This window comes from Monodelphis domestica, chromosome 7 (assembly GCF_027887165.1).
Source record: "Monodelphis domestica isolate mMonDom1 chromosome 7, mMonDom1.pri, whole genome shotgun sequence".
NCBI lineage: Eukaryota > Metazoa > Chordata > Mammalia > Didelphimorphia > Didelphidae > Monodelphis > Monodelphis domestica.
This window is the reverse complement of record NC_077233.1, coordinates 18,534,392-18,557,566: the sequence shown is the minus strand read 5'-3', so window position 1 is coordinate 18,557,566 and position 23,175 is coordinate 18,534,392. Positions and strand designations below refer to the sequence as shown.

At 42.5% G+C, this 23,175-nt stretch overlaps 1 protein-coding gene and 1 pseudogene across 3 annotated transcripts in view; both read left to right on the top strand.

Annotated features, from left to right (window-relative positions):
• The window catches only part of DNASE1L3 (deoxyribonuclease 1 like 3), a 58,470-nt gene extending 50,141 nt beyond the window's left edge, over window positions 1–8,329 (top strand). For all 3 annotated transcript variants that reach the window (XM_056804286.1, XM_056804287.1, XM_001368575.5), the window contains 4 exons: window positions 1,841–1,953; window positions 4,079–4,236; window positions 6,828–6,924; window positions 7,470–8,329. In XM_056804286.1, coding sequence (XP_056660264.1) covers window positions 1,841–1,953; window positions 4,079–4,236; window positions 6,828–6,924; window positions 7,470–7,592 — 491 coding nt within the window. In that variant the 3' untranslated portion in view covers window positions 7,593–8,329. The remainder of the gene's footprint in view (window positions 1–1,840; window positions 1,954–4,078; window positions 4,237–6,827; window positions 6,925–7,469) is intronic.
• An 8,537-nt stretch (window positions 8,330–16,866) lies between these two features.
• On the top strand, window positions 16,867–22,767 carry LOC130455583 (ubiquitin-conjugating enzyme E2 E3-like; annotated as a pseudogene).
• Window positions 22,768–23,175: the final 408 nt, after the last annotated feature.

The window sequence follows — 23,175 nt, the reverse complement described above, 5'->3', positions numbered from 1 at the left end:
CAAGTTTTCTATGATTCTGCCTTGGAACCTAGAATCTCTAAGATTCTAGATTACAAATGTGTTGTTGACCTACCCCAATGGAGGGATTTCCATTGGAACTAACACCTAGTATTGATTCTAAAACAGAAAGTAAGGATTAAAAAATATATTAAATGCCTACTTTATTCAAGACAAGATCCCAAAGCATGGCATAAAGACACAAAGGCCTAAAAATTATGATTGTAATGAAAAATAAATCCTTCATAACTATCTTAGGGTGGAAAATTCTATGACCAAAAGTTTCCATGATATTGCACACAAAGTAAAACACTGCATGATCCTGCAAATGGAAACTTCCATGTGGACAACAATTGTTTTGCTCTCTTTGCATCCCCAGGACTTGGTTCAGTGCCTGACAGTAGAGAGCGTGCATTTAATGAATGCTTGTTGACTAAGGGGGAAAAACCAAACCAATGAGTCTGAGAATTTCCTTTACATTTTGGAACATTACGGTGTGAAAAGCTCACCCTTAGATAGAACCCAAGCAATGGAACTCTGCAGAGACTTGCCTGCAAGTGAAGGAGCCCAGACTAGCAAGAATCACCACCAATGATCCAAATTAGGGAGCAACAGAGTGAGAGGTCAGGAGACCTACCATGAGACCATTCTAGTCCTGTTTTAGACTAGGCCAGTTGGTGCTCATAGAACACGATGCCTTCTTTGATGTGGGCATGCCATGCTGGATGGTCCTATACCAATGTCTCCTGCGTCTCATACGAAAGTTCTTCAGAGAGGCCTTTAGAGGAAGATGAGGATATTTAAAATTCTATTGAAAGCATCATAAATAGGTAGACCCTTCATATTCTTTCCATAGAAATGCAAATTCTGGGTACCAACAAAAATTTTTAAAGGGGGCCTTTTAAGCTTTTGATTAACTGCAAGAAAAGAACCCCCAAAATATTGTCATCATACCCTGGACTCTTCCATTTCAATCCCAGGCCTCTTCTTTCCCTCCTTGGTGTCATCAGGCCTATCCCTGATGAGTGGTTTGTCCAAGATCTAAGGGATAGCTCATCATGTCATTGAATTTAGGGTTAAGGATTCAGTCCTCAAGCATCCTCCCAAGGATTCGGTCCTGTAGCATCCTTCCTCCGGTAAAGGCAGACACTTCCCTTACCTGATCTCATGGTCCTTTTCTTCCTCCCCACTCTCATATTCTAAATCATATCACATTCCTTTGTATACATCATCTTCACTTTTCCTCGTCCTCTCTAAAATAAAATCCAAATTCTTCCGTCAAATTTAAGACCCTTCATGACCATCTCCAGATTTACAGCATAATAGAAGGTTAGATCGGGGGAGAACCAGAGATATCATTCAGCACAATTCTCTTTGTAAAACTCCAGAGTGAAGAGATCTGCCTTAGACCACATGGGAAATAATTAGCAGAGCTAGACCTGAAACCCAAATTGTACACCTCTGGGTCTTCCACTCTTTATACCACAAAGCTCCTCCCAAGCACTGTATTATTATTATTCCTGTCTTTAGAAATAAGATCAATTACTGGCTATGTAACTTTTCTGCACATCGCTTCCCTCATCTGTAAAATGGGTTCACTAACACCTATGGTGCCCATTTCACAGCTCTGTGGTGCTGAGCATCAAATGAAGTCACAGAACTAAAGCATTTCGCTACCTTAATGAATTATAGAAATGTCAGCTACTGTTCCTTTGGAGATAGGTCTGGTTGGGGAGAAAACCATGGTATTCTGGTCTTTAAGGGGACTGTCATCTTCCTTTTACTTTGTTTCTATGCCCTGGACAGGGAAAGCTTGACTAAGTCCCTGTTCTCTGTTCCCAAGCTGTCACAGATTTCGTGATCATCCCTCTGCACACGACACCCGAGACATCTGTTCGGGAAATCGATGAGCTCTTTGATGTCTACATGGATGTAAAGCGCCAGTGGAAGCCTGAGGTCATTAATCTCTGTGTGATGGGCTTTAAATATTGAATGGGAGTTTGTATTTGGTCATAGAGCTGACAGGGAGCCTCTGAAGATTCTTGAGATGGGGAGTGACCCAGTTGCCAGAGGATCACATGCTGTAGAAATATCCATTTGTGGCTAGATGGAGAATGGGTAGTTTAAAGATAGGAGGATTTGACCTAAAGGGTGGCCATGTAAGTGGAGAGAAGGGAATGGATGCAAGAGGCAGGAAGCGGAATCCACAAGATTGGGCAACTGGTTTGATGTCTTGGGGTAGAGGATGAAGAGTCCTGAGTGATTCTGAAATTGTAAACCTGGGGTCCTAAATGGAAAAAGGAAAGTTAGGGAAATGGTGGGTTCAAAGGGGAAAGAGAATGAATGCTTTTCCTATTCTACAGAATAACCGAATCTTGCCAAATGATGGGTAAAGCTCCTTCCTCTTCTGGGGGATGGGTAAGATCATGTCTAAGCCTCCTTCCCTTTCTAGGATCACAGGCCATGTCTCTGGGCCCCTTTTTGTTAGGAGAGGGGAAAGTATTAGGACGATGTGGAAATCGGAAGAATAGGGGATGAGTTGGGCAGAAGAGAAAGAACTAGAAAAGAGAAGAGAAAGTAAAAAAAAGTGGTGATGATCAGGAAAAGAGAAGGAAGGAAAAACTCATCATTCCTTAGAGTACTGGTGAGAGCCCATCTTTGGCTGCTCTCACCAGCTTTGGTGAGGACAGTATCTTCGAGGCCAAGGTCCGACGTTCCTTAGAGATTCTGTACCGGCAGCATGAGCGGAACTCAAACTAAAACGGAGGACAAAATTCATCCAAATACAAGGCAAGATCGCATCCTTGATGGATGCAGTAAGGAAATTCTCCCCTGCAGCCATGGGAGGAGGAGGGGTGCCCTGATACCCAAGCTGAGGGGAAAGTCCCCCCAGAATGAAGAGTCTCCAAAGGGGTAGAATGAATTACTAGGCATAATCTTCCTCCTTGAAAACAAAAACCATGTATCCCTCTCACGTGATTGTGTGTATTCCTGCCTGGCACAGATTTGTTGGAGTTATGCTGGCATTGGGTAGACCCGGGTGATACTACATCCGTGTAGATGGCCTCGTGTCTCTCTCGGTGACATTGTGCAATCTTGGGAGGCATCATATAGATCTGGGTGGCATTGTATAAGTGTGGATGACATGGCATAGCTGTGGGAGGTATAGCATGATTATAGGCAGGTGGTAGAGGTAGGTGGCATCATGTTGGATATCTTTCACGGGTGGCATTGGGCTCCGGTGGGTGACACTGTAAAAAGATGGGTAACATTATATAGATGTAGGAATTATTAGATTTGGAAGGCTCATATGTAATGTATGTATGCTCACACATTATAAGCATATTTATACATATATGTTTGTCTAAATAGGTATATGTCCATGTGTATGTATTTGTGTGTAAAGTATATGTATGCATAATTTACATACAAAGAGAGATTGAAGAAAACATTCACCTTAAGAAATACCATGTGAGGGGCAGCTAGGCAGCACAATGGCTAGAGCAACAAGCCTGAAATCAGGAAGACCTGGGTTCAAATCTGGCCTCAGATAGTTCCTAACTGTGTGACCCTGGGCGAGTCACTTTACCCTGATTGCCTAGCCCTTACCCCTCTTCTGTCTTGGAACCAATATTTGTATCGATTGCAAGAAATAAGGTAAGAGTTTAGGGGGGGAAATGCCATGTGTCCTAAAGGATACATTCCCATCTTTGTGGTCCTCCCCATAGGGTTGTAGATTTAGAGCTGAGGTCACCTAGTCCTATCCATTTATTTTTATAGTTGAGGAAACAGAGGTCCGTGACAAGCTGTAAGAGACAGATTTTAGGGTTTGAACTCCAGCCCTCGGACCCCAAGTCCAGCACGAGTTTCTCTGCCCCAGGAGTGCCCTGTCCAAACTAGGACTTGCAGCAAGTTTGCGTCCTAAATGGAGCATCCTCTTTTTGTTGATCTGCATTTGTAAGGAGAAGTGGGGGAAAGTCGGTTCCTATCGAGTGGGGGGATCACAGACTGTTGTGAAACAGAAGCAAAACTGTCTCCACCATCTTTCTACTTCTTGACTCGACGAGCCTGTGTCTTTCAGAACTTTATCTTCATGGGAGACTTCAATGCTGGCTGTAGTTACGTCCCAAAGAAGTCCTGGAAGGAAATCCGACTCCGGATGGACCCCAAGTTTGTCTGGCTGATTGGGGATAACGAAGACACGACAGTAAAGGGAACCACTAAGTGTGCCTATGACAGGTACGAGCAGTCCCTCTCCCACCCCTCTCCCAAGCCCTCACGATTCCTGCTGACCTGTGGCTCCCCCAAAGAGAGCCCTCCAATGGTCAGTTCATCTCAGGGAGCGAATCAGAAATTTTACAAGAAAATCCTAGTCTAAGAAGGTTGAGGCTAAATAGACTAAAGGGATGATGAAGGCGTCCAGATGAAAGCCCAACCATTGGTGCTGGGCTTCATCCCGGCTGGCAACAAACTCGCCCATCTTCATTCTGTGAGATTCCCTTTTGCCCCATTTAGTCTTGAGATTTGTTGTGCAAGGATCTTGTGTTTCTTCAGTGCTGTCCCCTTTCCCGCACCTTCGGGGATCATCTTTGTTCAATTGACATCAAGCGCTACAAGGCTAGCGTAGTGGGAAGAGCATGGGATTGGGGGCAGAAAGCCTGGGAAAGAATCCTTTCTCTTCTGACTCTGACCCTGGGCCAGTTCCTTAATTTTGTCTTGCCTCAGTCTCCTTATCTGTAAAACCTAGGGGCTGCTCTAGACAATATCTAAGGCCCCCTCCACACTGAAACCCATTGTCCCCTGAGTCAAGATCTGAGTGCCACCATTAAGAAATGAGGTAGACTAGAAGCACTACCCCTATATATATACACCCCTATAGCTCCTTCTCCTTGAAGGAGGGACAAACATACAGAATCCATAGAAATTAAACTACCCACTGGCAGAGGGTCAGGGAGGCAATTCAGTGTACCGAGAGCCAGGCCTAGACACGGGAAGGCCTGGGTTCCAATCTGGTATCATATACATCCTTGCTGTGTGACCCTGGACAAGTCACTTAACCCCCATTGCTCAAAAGCTCTTCTACCTTAGAACAAATAGCGTATTAATTCTAAGATGGAAGATAAGGGTTTTAAATTAAAAAGAAATTAAAACTACTAAATCCTTGGACTATCAGCTGAAGTTCTGATCTCAGCAAAGACAGGACAAATTTTCCCCCAAATGACTTCTTTGACTCCATAGAAAAGAGTTCCTACCAACAACCCTAAACCCCTAAGGCCCACCATTGCTCCAAGAAAGAGAAATTGTAATAAGTCTGAGCCCCGCCGGTGTCTGTGATTCCATCTTCTGACTCCTAGCTGAGAGGGGGTGGGGGGAAAGGAAGAGTAAGAAAAAACCCCAAAGTGAACCAGAGATAGAGACGGATTGCGAAGCCCGGCCTCCTCTTTTTAATTCTGTTTTGGAGCGGGACCAGGACAAGGTGTAGGATTGGCCCATTTCATCACTTCTGGCCACCCAGAGTGGAAAAGACCCAAAGCACAGTCCAGAAGCTACTGCTTTTTGGCCACCAGAAGGGAAGGAAAGTCGAGGGCGAGATAAAGCAGGAAGCTGCTGCCTCAGCATCTATCATAAAGGAAGGAAAAAAGAAAAGGAAGGCTCCTGCTGTCCTGCCCAAAGCTCCCTGCTTCCTGTCCAGGTAGCTTTCCTGCTCTTGGTCAGACAACTCCTTGCAGGGCCCAAGGGCTCTTTGCTGCATTCCACTGGTCTACCCGAGGGGAAGGCAATAGCCAGCCTCTGTTTCAAACTCTTTCTGAAAAAAGGTCATAGGATCATAGATTGAGTTAGAAGGAACTTGGAGCCAGTGGCCCCATTCTCTCATTTTGCAGAGGAGGTTTCATCCCAGGGAGATTCATGGACAGTCCCCAAAGTCACACAACTGACAGAATCAGGATTTGAATCGAGGTCCTCTGACCTCCAGATGTTCTTTCTGCTGCCTCTCTAGAGGAGGTCAGGACTTTTTAAACAGAGAGGGTCCTGCTCCCATATTTGAGCTGAAAACCATCATTTCTCAATCCATTCTGTGTGGCTTGTCAGAGGTTTAAGGAAAAGTCTTTTCTCATATGTGAACAGAAAACCACCTCGTCAGTCCAGTCCACCAGGGACCACCCATCCTGAAAGGAATACAAATCATTCTCATAGCCACCAGGACTCAGTTGTCCAATTTGTCAAAGCCAGATTTGGAGTAAAGACATCTAAAAATGGTGTTTAGAGTTCATCTTTTGGGGAGGAAGTCTAGTTTTCTTTGGGAACCCCAGCTGCCTTCCCATCTCCAAGGCAGTTTGGGGAAATAGATTATCCCAGATAGTGGAAATCCCCCACCCAGGTCCCACAGTCTATTACATCTCAAGAGGCTTGCATCCATCCACCATTTTGCCCATTGGCAAAGAAGTCAGTCTCATTTCTCTTGTTTTGAGGTCGGGAGCTTGTTTCTATCTTATAAGCCTTCTTGGTTCCCCTCAGGACTTTCAGAGTTGGGAATTTCCTTTGCAGAAGTAGTCACTGTGGGAACCAGGCATCTGACAATAGGGACGAAAAGGAGTCTCCCACCAGCCTCCCAGCTCTTCATAGAGGAAATGGCCCTAGCACTGGAGTCAGCAATATCACAGCCAAAAATCATGGAGGAACTAGCTTCAGCCAACCCAAAGGTTCCTCCCATTAAACCCAGCTGTACACACTTCTATCCAACCCCACTGAAAGGCACAAAGATAACCCCCAAGTATCCAACGAGAGATGGAGCAAAGCCAGACGTAACTGAGTAGTCTTCCTTGCCTTAGGATTGTGCTTCAAGGCCAGAAGATAAACAGTTCCGTTGTTCCGGATTCCGCCAGCATCTTTGATTTCCAGAAAGCCTACAGGATGACTGAAGAGGAGGTAAATTTCCCCCCACTTCTCACATTTTCTGTAGGGCTATCCTTAGTGACGTTGAGCTTATTACCTTCTGAAGACAATGGGGAAAAACCTGTATTTGAAGTCAGAGGTCTGGGATTTCAACTTTGGATCTCTTGTTTTACAACTGCTTTTTTTTTTTACCATTTTTTACAATGTTTAACGATTCCTTCTTTTGTGTTAATTTCACTAGACCTCAGTTTCCCCATCTGTAAAATAAGAAGTCAGATGAGATGGCTTCTAAAGGTCCCTTTCACCTCTGAATCTATGATTGAATGACTGGAATCCTTGGGCCCTTACCATATCCTCTAAGACCAGTGCTGGCAATAAATGCTGACCTGCAGAGGTCATCAATCTGTCCTAGTATTGCTGGAATTTAGGGAATTTCTCAAATGAGTTGGATCCAAACAACGTCACTTCCTCTCTCAGGGTCTCAGGGTCTCATCCCTAAAATAAGAGGAGTGGATTCCATGATTTACATATTTCAAGCTCTAAAAGTTGATGACTACTGCATTCTTTTCTTTTCTTAGGCTTTAGGTATCAGCGATCACTTTCCTGTGGAGTTTGAATTGCAGCCTACAGGAAGCTTCACTGGCCTTGTTAGATCATTTGCTCCAAAAAAGACAGGGAGAAAAAAGTCACAGAAGCCCTAGAAGTATAGGCTGATTCTTAATAATCCCTTCTTTTTGTTTTCTTTAAAAAAAAAAACAAAAAAAAACCTAAGCACCAGCAGCTCTGGGAGCTATGGCAACCACTCAGTTTGACCATAAACCATTGAGGGAAAATGGCTCTCTGAAAGATCAATTTCTGAGACTTTTTACCTAGGTGACCTTGGGCAGGTCACTAGACTTCCTTGCCCTAAGTTTCCTTCTCTGTAGAAAGAGAGGGTGGGACTATGATGATATCTGATTTCCCTTCTAAATCTATGAGCCTATGAAACTGAGAATTGATAGTGCCAAAAGTAGGCATTCCTTCTGACTCAGAACACACTTTGGTACCCATTCCCAAGAAAGTGAAGGACAAAAGCAAAGGTCCCATAGAAACCAAAACATTTACAGTAATTTGTGGGGGGGGGGGGTGGCAGCAAAACCATTGGGAACAGCAGGTGCCCATCAATTGGGGGATGGCCGAACAAACTGTGGTTATGTCAATGCAATAGAATATCATTCAGGACAAATTGATAAATAAGAGGAATTCAGAGAAACATGGGAAGATTTGCCTGAACTGATGCAGAGTGAAGGAAGAAGGAAAAAAAAATCAGTCTGCCCAATGAAGAAGACAACTGTGTTGAAGAAAAGATCACTAAAAGGACAACAAATTTTTGAGTAACTGGAAAACCAGTAATGATCTGGAAGAATAGATAACAAAATATATGTTGCTCCACTCATCAGAAGTGAGGTCTATAAGGGCTGAATGCTTCCCACATTATTCCGGGTTGGGGGGGATCACTGCTTTTGCTTAACTTGTTTTCCTTATTCAATTCAATTCCACAAGCATTTCTATGTGCCAGGTCCTGTGCTATATTCTGGGGACACAAAGGCAATCCCTCCTATTCTTTATCACCAGGGATGGTTTGATTGAGATTGGGATTGGGAGGGATGGTTGGGAGACCCACGAGGATAAAGCTATATCCAGCGATGATTGTGATATAGAAACTAAAGGCATTAAATAAAGCGTGTTACATTTAAAAAATGAAACATTCTTAAAAGAACTTAAGCACACAGAAAATACTTGGCATGAATGGATGAATGGATGGATGAACGAATAAATGAATGCAAACTGCTAATTAAGTACTTATGTGACAGTCACTGAGCTAAGTGCCTAAAATGCAGATACATGCAAGATACAGCCCTTGCCTTCACCATAGCAGGGAGATAGCACATCTAAGGGGGTGGTGACTAGGAAAGGAGGTTTTTCTTTGGGGTCACGGACACGGGGAGTGGAGTCCGAGGCAACTCAGCTATCTGATTCCTCCTCAAAGCAATGAGAGTATTGATCTGATAACTGTTCCCAGAGCTAGAGGCGGATAAAGGGGGCTGAGAGAGGGTGCTACTTATATGGTGGGAGGGCAGATCTGAGATTCCTAGATAAATTGGGTCACGTACATTTTGTACTTGTTGACTCACCCACTAGGATGATGGTTCCAAAGTTGTATAGAATAATAATTACGACAATAATACGATAGTTGACATTTATATAGCACCTACTGTGCTAAGCATTTTTTAAATATACCTCATTTGGTTCTCACAACACCTCTGCACAGTGGGAGCTATTAGCATCTCCATTTTACAGATGAGGAAACTGAGGGTAACAGAGGTTAAATAGCTGGCCCAGGGTCACACAGCGATAAAGTGTCTGAGGTCATATTTGAATTCAGATCTTTCTGACTCTGGCTCCATCACTCTATACACTATGCCACCAGCTAACTAGTCATTCATGGTAGTCCGAAGATGTTCAATAGTCCTGAGGGAGCAGGACCAGGGTGAATGGCAAGGATGAAATCTCCAGAGATGGAGAAATATCTACGATGAAGAACACGTCACCAATAATGAACGTTGCAGTCCATGTAGGATAACCAAGAGAAGGGAAACAAGCGGGACCAGCACTCTGCCAAGGATATGACCCAGGAAATAAATAAGACTGGTTATCCCAAAGAGATCTGCCCTTCAGGTCTCAGGATCCTGTCTTGCTCTCTTTTCTATCTTGAACCTAGAGTCTAATCAATATTAATTATTAATTAATCAATACCTTCCCCAACTTTCATTTTATAAAGTAAATATTAAGGAATTACTGCCTCAGTTTCCCCATCTGTAAAATGAGCCAGAGAAGGAAATGACAAACCATTCCAGTATCTTAGTCGAGAAGATTCCAAATGGGGTCATGAAGAGTTGGACATGGCTGACCAATAACAACCTTGGAAAGAAAGGGCCAAGCCAGAAGGGGACAGTACTTGGGCAAGAGGAATATAGGAGAGACTTTGTCCAGAGCTCTGCTAAAATTTAGACCAGAGTTGCCCTGACCTTCCCATCTGGTTTTCATGCCAAAAAGAGGAAATGAGCTTAGTTTAGCGTGATCTGCCTTTGGTGACCGTCGCTTCTCCAAACTCAGAAACCATCCCTTTAACTAATGTGCTCTCAAGTTTCTCCAGGAGGAAAATTCCTGCTTACTAGCCGATTGTTTGCCACCTTCATTTCTTTCCCTTTTTGGAAAAGTGATCGTTTGTCTTCTCAATCACAGAACCTGGGTTTGCATCTTATCTCTGCCACACGTATGACCCTGGACAAATCATTTAACCACCATCATTTCTAAAATGGGGATTCCAATATCTGTGCTGCCTACCTTCCAGGATTGTCCTAGAATGTTCCATGACCCTTCATAGAGTTGTAAATTCTTAATTTTTTGTCAAATGAGAAGGTGGCATCATGTAAAAAGGGAGTTTTTCAAACCCGTCACCTTCTGTCTTAGCATCAATACTGTGTGTTGGTTCTAAGGCAGAAGAGTGGTCAGGGTTAGGCAATGGGGGTCAAGTGACTTGCCCAGGGTCACACAGCTGGGAAGTGTCTTAGGTCATATTTGAACCCAGGATCTCCTGTCTCCAGTCCTGGCTCTCTATCCATTGAAATACCTAGCAGACCCCCAAAATGAAGGATTTTGAAAAACTTGAGACTCTTCTCAAAGCAATGATCAATGTCATCTTTGAAGACCATCTCCCAACAGATCAGGTCAGACTAAATACTAAGAAAGGGACACAAGAATTTGTCTGCTGGACTGTGCATGTTTGTTACAAGGATGCCTTTCTTCTTCATTTCCCTGGGAGCGAGAAGAAAAAGTAAATGTTTGATCATTGGAAAAAATAGGCAGCTCTACAGCACAATGGACAGAGCCCAGGACTTTGAGTCTAGAAGATCTGAGTTCAAATTATGATGTAGACACTGATTATATGACCCTGAGCAAGTCACTTAACCCAAACTCAGTTTTCTCCTCCATAAAATAGGATAATAATAGCACCTATTTTACAGGGTTGTGAGGATCAAATGAGTTAAAGAGTAAAATACTTCTCAAACAAAACATACAAACGTTACCTATTATTATTATTGAGAAAACACTTTGAATAGAATTTTTTTGTATTCAAATTTGTATTTTAAAAAAGAAAAATGTTAGGTCAGACTAGATTAGTCCTAAAGTCTCTTTATCATTTCCAAAATTCTCTGGTCTCTATGGCACCAGAGACTTAGAACTGGAAGGGGACACGGAGGTCAGCTAGTCACATTTCCCCCATTTTATGCGTAAGGAAATTGAGGCCCAAAGTTCACACAGCTCATAAGAGACTGTGGTGGAATTCGAACCAAGTTTCTCTGAGATCCCAAGCCAAGGGTTTCATGCCAGGACGGCGGCACCATTGCATTCTGGGGGAAGACCTCTGAAGGCTATGGCTTAAGAGGCACCAGACAAAAAACCCAAGCCTGGCTATGGTTTTGTCCCTTAAATTAGCCGGTGTCCATCTCCTGTTTCTGGATAGCACCTGCCAGTCAGAAAGGAACAAAGTCACATTTGCTTTCATTTTCCAGCCACTCAACTTCATCCTTTTTGGGTCTCTTAGCAGGAGAGGAATTGAAATCAGCATGCGAAATCTGATGACTTTTGAACAAATCATTACAGAACCCCAGAAGTGGAAGGTGCCTCAATCTAGTCCTTCCAGTCTTTGGACAAGAATCCTCTCTTTGGGGAAGTGAGGTAGCTCAGTGGATTGAGAGCCAGACCTAGAAAAAAGTCTTGGTTCTTGGGTTCAAATCTGGCCTCGGACACTTCCTAGCTAAGTGACCTTGGGCAAGTCACTTAACTTCCATTGCCTAGTCCTTTCCTCTCCTCTGCCTTGGAACTGTTACCTATTATCGATTCTAAGAAAGTAAGGGTTAAAAAAAAGATCCTATTATGTGTTAGGCACTAAGATTACAAATATAAAACCAAGACCACCCATGTCCTCACTCTACTTAACGACAACTCTTTTTAAGGCTTTTCTTCTCCATGAAAAGGAATGTAAAAAAAAAAAGGTTCATTCATTTCAGCCATATGGGAAAGAGAAATGTCATCACAGGTAAAGACCAGACATCCTAAGTCTAGAGATGAAAGGGACCTCAGAGACCATTTATTCCTTCTCGTCCTCATCTTACAGTGAGGAAACAGGCTCGAAAAGGTCAAGGTTAGATAGTAGGAGGTCTAGAGTTGGGGTTTAAACAAGGCTCCCCTCATTCCAGAGTCAGCGTTCTTCCCCTGTATGTAGCTGGTTTAAGAACCCTATTTCTTGGTTGATATTATTCACAGCAGGAAGCATTTTGGCGCTAGGATTTAAGTAACCAAACCCAAATGGGGTGAGTTTTACCCCACTCCGATCTCCGTCATTTCTCATCTTGGTTCAAACAAGGGAAATGACCAGAATTCCTTTTATTCCGTTAAAAAGGGGGGAGGGCAGGCATGAAATCATTTTTCCACGAGGTAGAGAATCCAAATTGAATTTGGATCAGTTTCCTTTTGGTTTCATGACACTCTTATCAGGCAGGTCTCAGGGTCCATTGGTTATAAGAGAAAGAGAATGGGGCCCAACCCAGTAAGTGTGGCCATCTTTCCAGGAAAAACAACCCTCACTGGAAAAGCTCTAGGCAGAATAGGCTGGTTTGGTGGAAAACACATAGCTGAGTCAAGCTCCAATTGTTTGCTGGCGTGAAGCTGAATCCCGGGTTTCCAGATGGAACTATCCAGATGGCAAAACTCAAACAAACTTTGACCAAGTGTGCCCCGCATTGATTAATTATTCAATGGTCTCATCCTGAAACATCCATCAGACCATTGCGATGCCCTATTTCCCTCTCAATCTTTAACGATTCCAAGTCTTAGAATTCATGTGTCCCTAATTAATAAACTCATCCATGTTCTCAATGAAGAAACCATTCTTTCCCCTCCCCTTTGCACACCACCACTCTAGGACACGTGCTGTTGTACACACTTGCCAAATTAAGCCATTTCACAGGAACAATAGGTTGGATTCCCCCCCCCCCCCATTCTTTTCTTCCTTAAGAAAACTCATTGTGTAAGAAGCAGAGACCCAAGACTAACACAGACCATCTGACCAGTTCCTTTTGATTTTTCCACTTACCAACATAAAATCAAAGTCAACAATTTCTTTCTCAAGCACCTCAGGGCACTATGCTGGGTGCTAGAGATACAAAGCTATAAAACAAGGGTCTTTGATCTCAAGGCTCTTATAGTCACATCAAGGAAATATGCCAGGATACACATTTGAATAGGATGGGGCATACGAGAGAGAGTCAGATGAAAGGGTGGGACTTTTAGGGCAGAGCTTGAAAGAGGCCGCTAATGAGATATTGGTTTTTGGAATCACCCACCAGGATTGACCACTTCACTAGAATTGATTTTGTTTTCTCTTATTAAAGGGAAGCAAATAAAAAGACACAGTATAGTACCCAAGGACAGGCATGCCAAGGAAGGAAAGGTCTATATTTTCTAAAATACCTTGGCCTTCAGTTGAAGATTTGTTGGAAAAGAAAAAAAGATTCCATATCTACAGGAAGTTATATGCTCTAGACTGTTGTTGTTTGGCGAGACAGCAGGAGTAACTGAGTTATCTGTTGGGATTTGTGACTGTGCAGAGCAGAGAGGTACTTGGGAAAAATCAAGCTCTTTGAAAATTGTACAACTGGGAACCACTCTTCAAAAGATGGAACCCAGTGGAATTGCTCGTTGACTATGAGAGTGGGGAGGGAGGAGGAGAGAGAAAGAGTATGAATCATGGAACCATGGAAAATTTTTCTAAATCAATGAATTAAATAAATTTTAAAAAAGAAAAAAAGAAAGAAAGATGGGACTGCATACAAGGCATGTCTGTAGCACTGAGGTGGGAAGTGGGATAAGAGCAAAGGAACAGGCAATTGGCTTAGCTTAGCATAGATCTTCAGTCCCAGGGACCCAAACTAGATTATGCCCTGGCCACAAAGAGAAGCTTGGAACCATGAGTTTAACAGATACTTGAGCCCCATTCCTCCCAGGTGAGAAGAACAAAACCATATTCATTCAGGAATGTGGCTGAGATTTTCAGTTGCCCTACTATTGTTACCTAGGAGTCAAGCCTATAATGCATGCCTCTCTTCATTGGTGGAAAGAATGGTGGCATGACACAATGAGCCTGCATGAGGAATGAAGTTGCAATGATGTTTAATTAAGCTTATTTATCTAATTAATTTAGTTTATTTTCCCATGGTTCCACGATTCACGTTCTTTCCCTCCCCTCCTCCCATCCCCCTCCAATAGCCAATGAGCAATTCCACTGGGTTATCCATGTGTCTACAATGAATGTTTAGAGAGGAGACATTCTTTTTCTCATTCCTGCTTCAAGAGAGCATGAGCAGAGTTCCAGACGTTCTTTGGAGAAAGACACATATAGAGAGATGAGAGACTATGAAAATCAGATGTATAAGACAAAGCAGGCTTCCCACCATGCCCTTCTTCTATTTCACAATTGAGTTAATGGTGATCTTTTGGCTGGTGTGTTTAAACAGTTTATTCATTAGTTGGGGCTCAGGAGCTTTAGTCGTAAGTCATAGATTTTGTCTTTCCTCTTTTCTTAGAACCATAAGAGGAAAGTGTGGCCATCCTTCTGAAAAACATCTACCTACCAGGGTGAGTGTAGGCAGGGTTAGCTCGCCAGGCCTAGCTCGGGGATATTTTAGGTGGTTGGTACCCTGGTCATCCACTCTAAACCTAGAATGTATCTTTCCTCATCTTCACCTCCTAGAATTCTCCTCTTCCTTCAGGGCTTAGCTCAGGTGACACCTCCTCAGGAAGCCTCCTTGGCTATCTCCCCCCCCATTCTTCATTCTGTCTCTTCTTCCTCATATATTCCTGGACCACCAGATCCTAGTTCTAGAGGGGGAAGAGACCTTAAACATGAACTAGTTCCTTTTCCTTAGAGTACAGGCGAGAAGTCCAGAGAAATTAGATGATTTGTCCCAAGCCATACAGGTAGCAAATAGCAGAATGAGAATTCCAACTCCTGACTTCCTGACTCTCCATCTAGCCATCTTCCCATTGCCTTGGTCTAGTTCCTAGAGGAGGACTTGGGAGGGAAGGAGCACTATCCTCAAATCTGGGAACCTGGGTTCAAATCCTAATTCTACCCCCTTAATAGCTGTGTGATTGGGGGCAAATCATTTTCCACATTTCAGCCTCAGTTTACCCATCTATAAAATAAAGAGATTGGGCTAAGTTGTCTTTAAGGGTCTTTCCAGACTGGAATCTTGAGGAAGCTCTGGAAGCAGGGATTTGCCATAGATACCAGAGAAGGGGTTCTTGTGCAGGTCAGCGAGAGGCTCCTGATGTCCCTTCTACTTCGGAGACTCTGTGGTGTTCTGGAAGCACTTTTGATTGTGCCCCCACATGCCAGCTTGCACACACACACACACACACACACACACACACACACACACACACACACAACCACACACACCCTCTTTGTTCTTTAGGCATCAGAGTATGATGGAGAGAACCCTAACTTTGGAGTCGGAGGACCTGAGCTCAGGTCCCACCTGTACAATCCCTCCCAGTCACCTTGGTTCCTTGGACCTCAGTTTCCCTGTCCATCAAGTGAGGGCTCAATGTGATGACCTCAAAGATCCCTTCCAGCTCTTCCTGTTTGATCTTATTATCTCCCCCTGCCATCTGGTAACCTCTTCTCTTAATTAATTCTTCTTGCCAAGTCGGTTCCAAGCCCTGTTTATACATTGCTCAAATATTGCAGATGCTCTCGGTGCCCTCTCCACTCACCACCCTGGGGCGAAGATCCAGATGCCCTCTCCTGATAAGGCTTTGCTACAATGGCCTGGGAGGACGGAATTCCTCAGAGGCAGAATGGGACCAACCTAGATGTCAGATTTTGTTTAACCCCTTGCCTTCTGTCTTAGAATGAATTCTGTGGATTGGCTCCAAGGCAGAAGCATGGTAAGGGCTAGGCAGTGGTGGTGAAGTGACTTGATTAGGGTCACACAGCTGGGCAGTGTCTAGTTGATCCCTTGCTATATATATATATATATAATTTTTATATATAGTATATTTAATATTATAAAATACAATAAATATATTATATAATAAAATAATAAAAATATACATTCATAGATTATATAATATAGTGTTATATTACATTTTGTACTAATAGATAGAATAAACTTATAATTTAATATAAATATAAATGTAGCAATGTAATAAATATAATATACAATAAATATATAACATGTATTCTACATAATAAATATATAATAAAGAGCATCTATTATATAAATCCTTACCTTCTACCTTAGAATCAATGTGCATTGGTTCCAAGGCAGAAGAGCAGTAAGAACTAGTTGACTTGCCCAGGATCACAGAGCTAGGAAGTATGTGAGGCCAGCTTTGAACCCAGGAGTTCCTGTCTCCAGGTCTGGCTCTCCATCCACTGAGTCACCTAACTGCCCTCATAATATATATATATATATATATATACATATATATATATATATTAGCTATGATGATGATGCTCAATAATAATCTCCAGCTCCCTGGAGTGTTTTTCCCTTGTTTAGCTCCTGGGTTATGGAGAGCATTATTAATTTCTAGAAGGTGGTTTGCACCCCTTTACATGCTTCACAAATGCTAGCTATTATCTGCAGCAGGCACTTATACATGCTGACTGATTAGAGCTATTGATTAGGCTGGGCTGTCGGGTCTCCTCCAGGAAACTCGCTCGGTGGTCCAAACAGATGGCATTGCAGCTGAGGCTTGCTTTTCCTTAATGCAATGTAATCTTCCGGCTGCCGCGTCCCTGAGCATCCCCCTTCTCTCTCCGGGAAATACAGCTCGATTCACTGGGTAGTTTTTACAGGAATGGTTGAGACATTCCTGCAGGTTCAGCAGCATTTTCCCCATCGCCTCCACCTGCCTGGTATTCAGAGCAAGATGGTGCAGCAGCTGCACCATCTGGTGGCCATCCTGGGAAATTCTCTCTGGATCGCTAAGGAAAGAAATGGAAACCTGGGCTGGAGTCTTCATCCCATCCCCAGGCCTGCAGGTGCTGGGTGCTGGGTGCTGCAGGATCTTTTCCGGGGGCATCAGGACCCCACAGAGAAAGGGCCTTGAAAAAGGATTGGGGCAGGGGCTTCATGCCTCTGGGTAGCCCCTCACTCCCCTTTGCAAAGGCAGGAGGCTATTGGCTTCCTCTCTCTCACCTCCTCCTCTAGGAGGGCTTGGACACCCACCCCTAGAGTCTCGGCCCTGGGGCTGGGGCTGGAGAGAGCCAAGGTGGCCAGAAGCCAGCAGATGGCCATGGAGGCAGAGGCTGGGGGGGGAGGAGAACCCTCGCTGCCAGGTGTGGCCACTGCCTGTGTGGGAAGCACCCAAAGACAGGACCACCATAGGGTCAGAGGTCAGAGATTTAGGGCCAGAAGTGACCTCTGAAGTCCACAAGTCCGCTCTCGTTTTCCAGATGAGGAAACCAAGACCAGGGAGGTTGCCGCTTGTTTGGGATCACAAAACGGGTGACTGGCAGGATTTGATCCTGGATCTTCCAGACTTTAAGGTCAATATTCTGCTCTCAAAGGCAACAAAGAATCAATAACAATAATAATAGTGAACATTTATTTACTGCTTTAAAGTTGGCCACCTCCTATCCCCTCCTTCCTTGCCTCAGGTAGCCTATAGTCATCAATGACCATTTAGCAAGTGCCTACTATGTGCCAGACACTATTCTAGGAGATAAGATTTTTAGAAAGAGCTTCTTTACACTGTGCCTAGTACAGAGTAATGCTACACATAAATGCTGCTTCTCTTCCTTCTCCTTCCCCCTTCCAATAGGATTCATGGTTATGTAAACTATATTACTTTCTCCTCCCACAGAAATTATTTTTAAATAATTTAATTTTTAATTAAATTAAATTTTATTTTATAATTTATTAATAATTAATAAAATAAATAAAAATAATAATAATTTAATAAAATTAAATTAAAATTAAAAAATATTTTTAAAAATAAAATGACCATTTCCCCATATTCCCTAATACACTCATTTAGGCAATAAGGGAACACGGTCATTTTTTTTACTTTATATTTATGTCATAAAGTTTATGACTTTGATAATGATTTATATTTTTATCGATCTCCTTCAAAGTCTTCTTCCCAAGTCTCAGAAGGATGCAGAAGAAGGAAGGAGGATGTCTGCTCTCAACAGTTCCACCAAACTAGAACAGGTCCAGTGATGGTCTGGATGGCTCTTGTACAAGGACCACCCCTACCCCTGCACCCCAGCTGAGGGCAGAAGGCTTCATCACCAGGGTGGCCCAAGGGTGACCATTTTTAGCCATAACAACTCTTAAGGACATTGAACTGGATAGCTGCTGAGGCCCCTTCCAGCTCTGTGACCTATTAAGTTGTAGAGAGACGAATGAGCTCAGTGGTCATTGCGAGATCATCTGCAGCAATAAAGAATAAACTTGGAAACCTCCAAATATTTATATAACACTTAAAAATTCTATAGTGCTATAAGTTATAAAATAGGTCTATGTTTTTAATTCCATTTGCAAAGCATTTATTCATTTTGTTGGTTTTGAGAAAAGTTTTATTCCATTTATTAGTTTAATTGTCCTTTTATTTTCTCTTTTGCTAATTTCTCTTGTCATTTTGATGAGTGTACTTGACACAGCGCCTGACAGATTTTTTTCAGCCATTTTTTAGTTATGTCAGATTCTTCTTGACCCCATTTGGGGTTTTCTTGACAGTGATACCAAAATGGTTAACCATTTCCCTCTCTGGTTCATTTTACAGATGAGGAAACTAAGGCAAACAACATTAAGCTACTTGCCCAAGATTACACAGTTAGTAAAGGCCTGAGGCCAAATTTGGATCCACTAAGAGGAATCTTCCTGACTCCAGGACTAGCACACTATCCATTGTGCTACCTATCTGCCCCATGCCTGGCACCCGGCAGAAGCTTAACACTTGCTGGTGGACTGACCAGTGATTTTCTGCCTTCTCCTGATATATTAATTTTCTAATCTTCTACATAGGGAACCCAATTTGTTCTTTTTTTTTTCCTTTTCTTCCTTGGTAGCATAAGAAGAAGCCTTGTTCTGGGATATCCCTCCCCAGGCTCTGGTACAAACATTAACCACCATATAATGTTGAAATTCCACGATTGATCACTACTTTCATTGCATTATGATATGTAGTCACAGCTTTAAAATTCAGAGTTTTGGACACTATTCATAACGCCCAATTGGCCCAAGATGTGGTCGGTTTTTGTGACCGTTCCATGTATAGTTTTCCTCAACTCTTTCCCATTCTCTTCTCTCCACACACCTACCAAACATAATTTCTTCAATAGCTTATTGAAGTCTGATATAAAACGTAACGGAATATTATTGTGCTGTGAGAAATGTTCAATACAAAGAATTCAGAGAAACCCGGGCAATTTTGTATGAATAGATACAGAACGAATTCATCAGAATTAGCAGGATAACATCAACAGTGATTATGCAAATGCCAATGGAAAGACTACTCAAAGGAAAATATAATGAAAATACACAAATATATATGAGTAATGGAAAAACCAATTAGGAGCCTAAAGAACCACGAGTCGGTCAATAAAAATTTATTAAGTGTGTCTTACGTGTCTGATGCTTCGCTAATGAAACATACTTCTTCCTCTCGTTAGAGAGGGGGGAACTATGAAGGATGAATGTTGCCTTTAGAGTTAGACATATTTTTTATTTTTTAATGAATAAAAACAATGTTTTATTTTTTTGGAAAATTTTATTTAATGAATTAATTTGGAATATTTTTTCATGGTTACATGATTTGTGTTCTTTCCCTTCCCCCCTCCCACCCCCCTCCCATAGCCAGCGCGCAATTCCACTGAGTTTTACATATCCTTGATCAAGACCTATTTCCATATTATTATATTTGCACCAGGGTGATCCTTTAGATAGACATATTTTAAAATCAATTAATTTTTCTTACTTAATATTACTATGTAATCCATTTAATTTAATCCATTTTTTGAGCAAAGGAAGGTTCGAGTTTGGAATTGGATGTTAGGGAGGGAATATATATATCTAGAAATGAAGTTTATATAAAACGTGGCAAATGATGCTCCCCAAAGAACACCCAGTCTTCTTTTCAGGAAAAAGGAAGAAGTTTCTAACGTGGCGCAAGAGGAATTGGGCTGGTTTCTCATATCGTCCAATACCGTGTAGTGGGAAATCGAGCTATTCCCTACATGGGAAAAACAGAGCAAGCTTCCAAGTGCCCCTTCGTGCTTCAAGGACAGATCAGCTTAAGAGGTTTAAGCATGGTCAGGATGATTTATAGGCATGAAATGGCATTAAAACGGTTTCCTTAAATTAATATTACAGATTCTTATTTTCCTCTCCTTTCACTAAATGGAAAAGCAGAGACTCCTGGAGCATTAGCAGAGGACGTGGGGGAGCAGGAAGCTACCAAGACATGTCTAAACTTCATGAAACTCAATGAGTGGACGTTGTAGAGCATCTAGAACAAGAACGTTCAAGCAAAGAATTAAAAAAAAGAATCTGGGGCAATAGACACTGAGAGAGGCTAAGCGTGAGACGTGGCCTCCCAGAACCTGAGGAGGGCTCCCCTACTTACTTCCCCTTTGAAAGCACTCAGCATAAATTGTTTTGCTTTTAACATCTTACTTTCCACCTACCTTCATTCTCTTACGAGAATATCCATTGCCATTGTTGTTATTATCGCTCTGTCATGTCCAGCTCTTCATAGTCCCGTTTATTTGTTTGGTTTTTGGTAAAGATCCTGAAGCGGTTTGCCATTTTCTTCTCCATTTTACAGATGAGGAAACTGAGGCCAACAGGTTTAAGTGATTAACCAGTCACACATTTAGGAAGTGTCTGAGACCACATTTGAACTCGAGTCTTCCTGCCTCTAGATTGGGCACTCTATCCACTGTGCCCATCCATTCCTACGCTTCATACCAATACACTACTAAGGAATGGGGGGTGGGAAGAGTGACTTTCCAATGATGTCCTTCGTTTTTACTTGTTCTGATGGAAAATGGATTGTGGCAGCCTTTGGACTGAGCAGCTCCTCTCCTTTCCCAGAGGGCAGGAGGGCACACTAGCTGCTTTTAAAGAAAGGACTTTTTGTTTCTCCTGATGGGATAACCAGAGATGAATGAATTCAAGTATTTTTTCTATTTTTTTTTGTTTTATCTTCCAATGAACAAACATTTGTTTTTCTCTCTTTTCTGCCAATCCCATTTTAATGAAAACCAAACTCTTGTAACACATCCAGAGTCAAACAAGACAGATGCCCACACGGTTCGTGTCTGGGGACTATCTACCGATCTCATTCATCTTGAATCCATCACTGTCTCTCGGGAGGAACATAGCAAAGATTTTCATCAGCCCTCCAGAGTCATGGAATTAACAAGCACTTATTAAGCGCTTGCTGGGTGCCTCACACAAAATCCCTCCTCCATCATTTTCCAACATTTGGTCTTAGAACAGAGATATCCCAGAGTTCTCTCTGACTGAACATGACCTCCAACAAGTTTTCCACACCCAAAAGACCAAACTTGCCTCCAAATTTTGTTCCAGCAACAGACTGGGTCTACCTTCTGAGGTACACTAAGTACAGATGGGCTCCTCACCAGCAGGCTGGCAATGTGGTGATGACCTCTTTGGCTTGACAACCTATGAAATAAAGAAAAATATTGGCCTCCATTCCACGTGGCTTCTTTCTACCTTCTTTTTTTTTTTTAATTCTGCCTTAGAATGAATACTGTATATTGGTTTCAAGGCAGAAGAGTAGTAAGGGCTAGGAGTTGTGACTTGCTAGGAAGTGTCTGAGGTCAGATTTGAACCTAGGACCTTCTATCTTTAGGCCTAGCTCAGAACCCACTGAGCTACCCAGCTTCTTTCTACTTTTGAGTGAGGGTAGAAGAGTGCCTAAAAAATAGAGGGAAGATATCAAGAGTCATGATTCTTGCTATGGAGCCCTCCCCTACATCTTAGCTGCATGTAGGTAGGACAGGCCAACAGTGAAGTTTTCAAAGAAATAATAACATGACCAAGATGTCCAGTGATAGGCAAAGGTGAGCTGATAAAAGCTCAAGGCCAAGCGATGGTGGGTCAGATAGAGATTAGGAGGATCCAGCAGTAGCAAAACCGGAGGAATAATAAGAAGAAAAATACGAAACCCTTTTGTAAAACCACTGCTAAGTTTTCCACCAGAGCTAAAAGAATTCAGAAATAACCTTTGAAACATCACTGACCGATGTGCTGGCTCTAAAGGAGGTCACATTTGTGATTGGAGATCAACCATCCTTGGATTGCCAGGTTCTACATATGAAGGTGGTGTGGTTCTCCCGGATAGCGCCTCCTCATCAAATTATCCACATAAGTCACCCAAGTTACTTATGGCACCAGAATTTTTTCTGTATCTTCAACAGTCGGGGCATCATCTGTCTAGATATCCGTAAAGACAACTGGAGCCTAGCTCTGACTACATCAAAGGTTTTGTCATCCTTCTTGACAGTTTGCAATCCTGCTGAACTTCTGGTTGGAGAAATAGCCACTCAGTATTTGACCAACAGAGAAGAATATGACATATCCCAGATATTGGACCAAGAGAAATGTCACCCAAATGGTGTCTTTTTTGCCCAGTGTGAAGAAGCAGGAGGTCTTTTTACACTGCAGAAAATCAGACGTGTGTGTATATGCTATACGGATTCTGCCTTCTGCTTTGATCCTTTGAAGAATGGGAGATTGCCCAGAAAGATAAGTCTATCGTGAATAGAACTTTGTAGTCATAGTTTAGTTATGTTTAAGACGCCAACTTGTGAGTTGTGGATATTGGAGATATCAAAATGTAATTTTTTTGCATTTGAAAAAATTTATTTAATTTAGCTTGATTTAGAATATTTTCCCATGGCTATATGATTCATGTTCTTTCTCTCCCTTCTTCCCCACCCCCTCCCATAGCCAATGCACAATTCCACTGGGTTTTACATGTGTCATTGATCAAGACCTATTTCCATATTATTAACATTTGCACTAGGGTGATCATTTAGAGTCTACATCCCTAATCATATCCCCATTGATCCATGTGATCAAGCAGTTGTTTTTCTCCTGTGTTTCTACTCCCACAGTTCTTCCTCTGGAT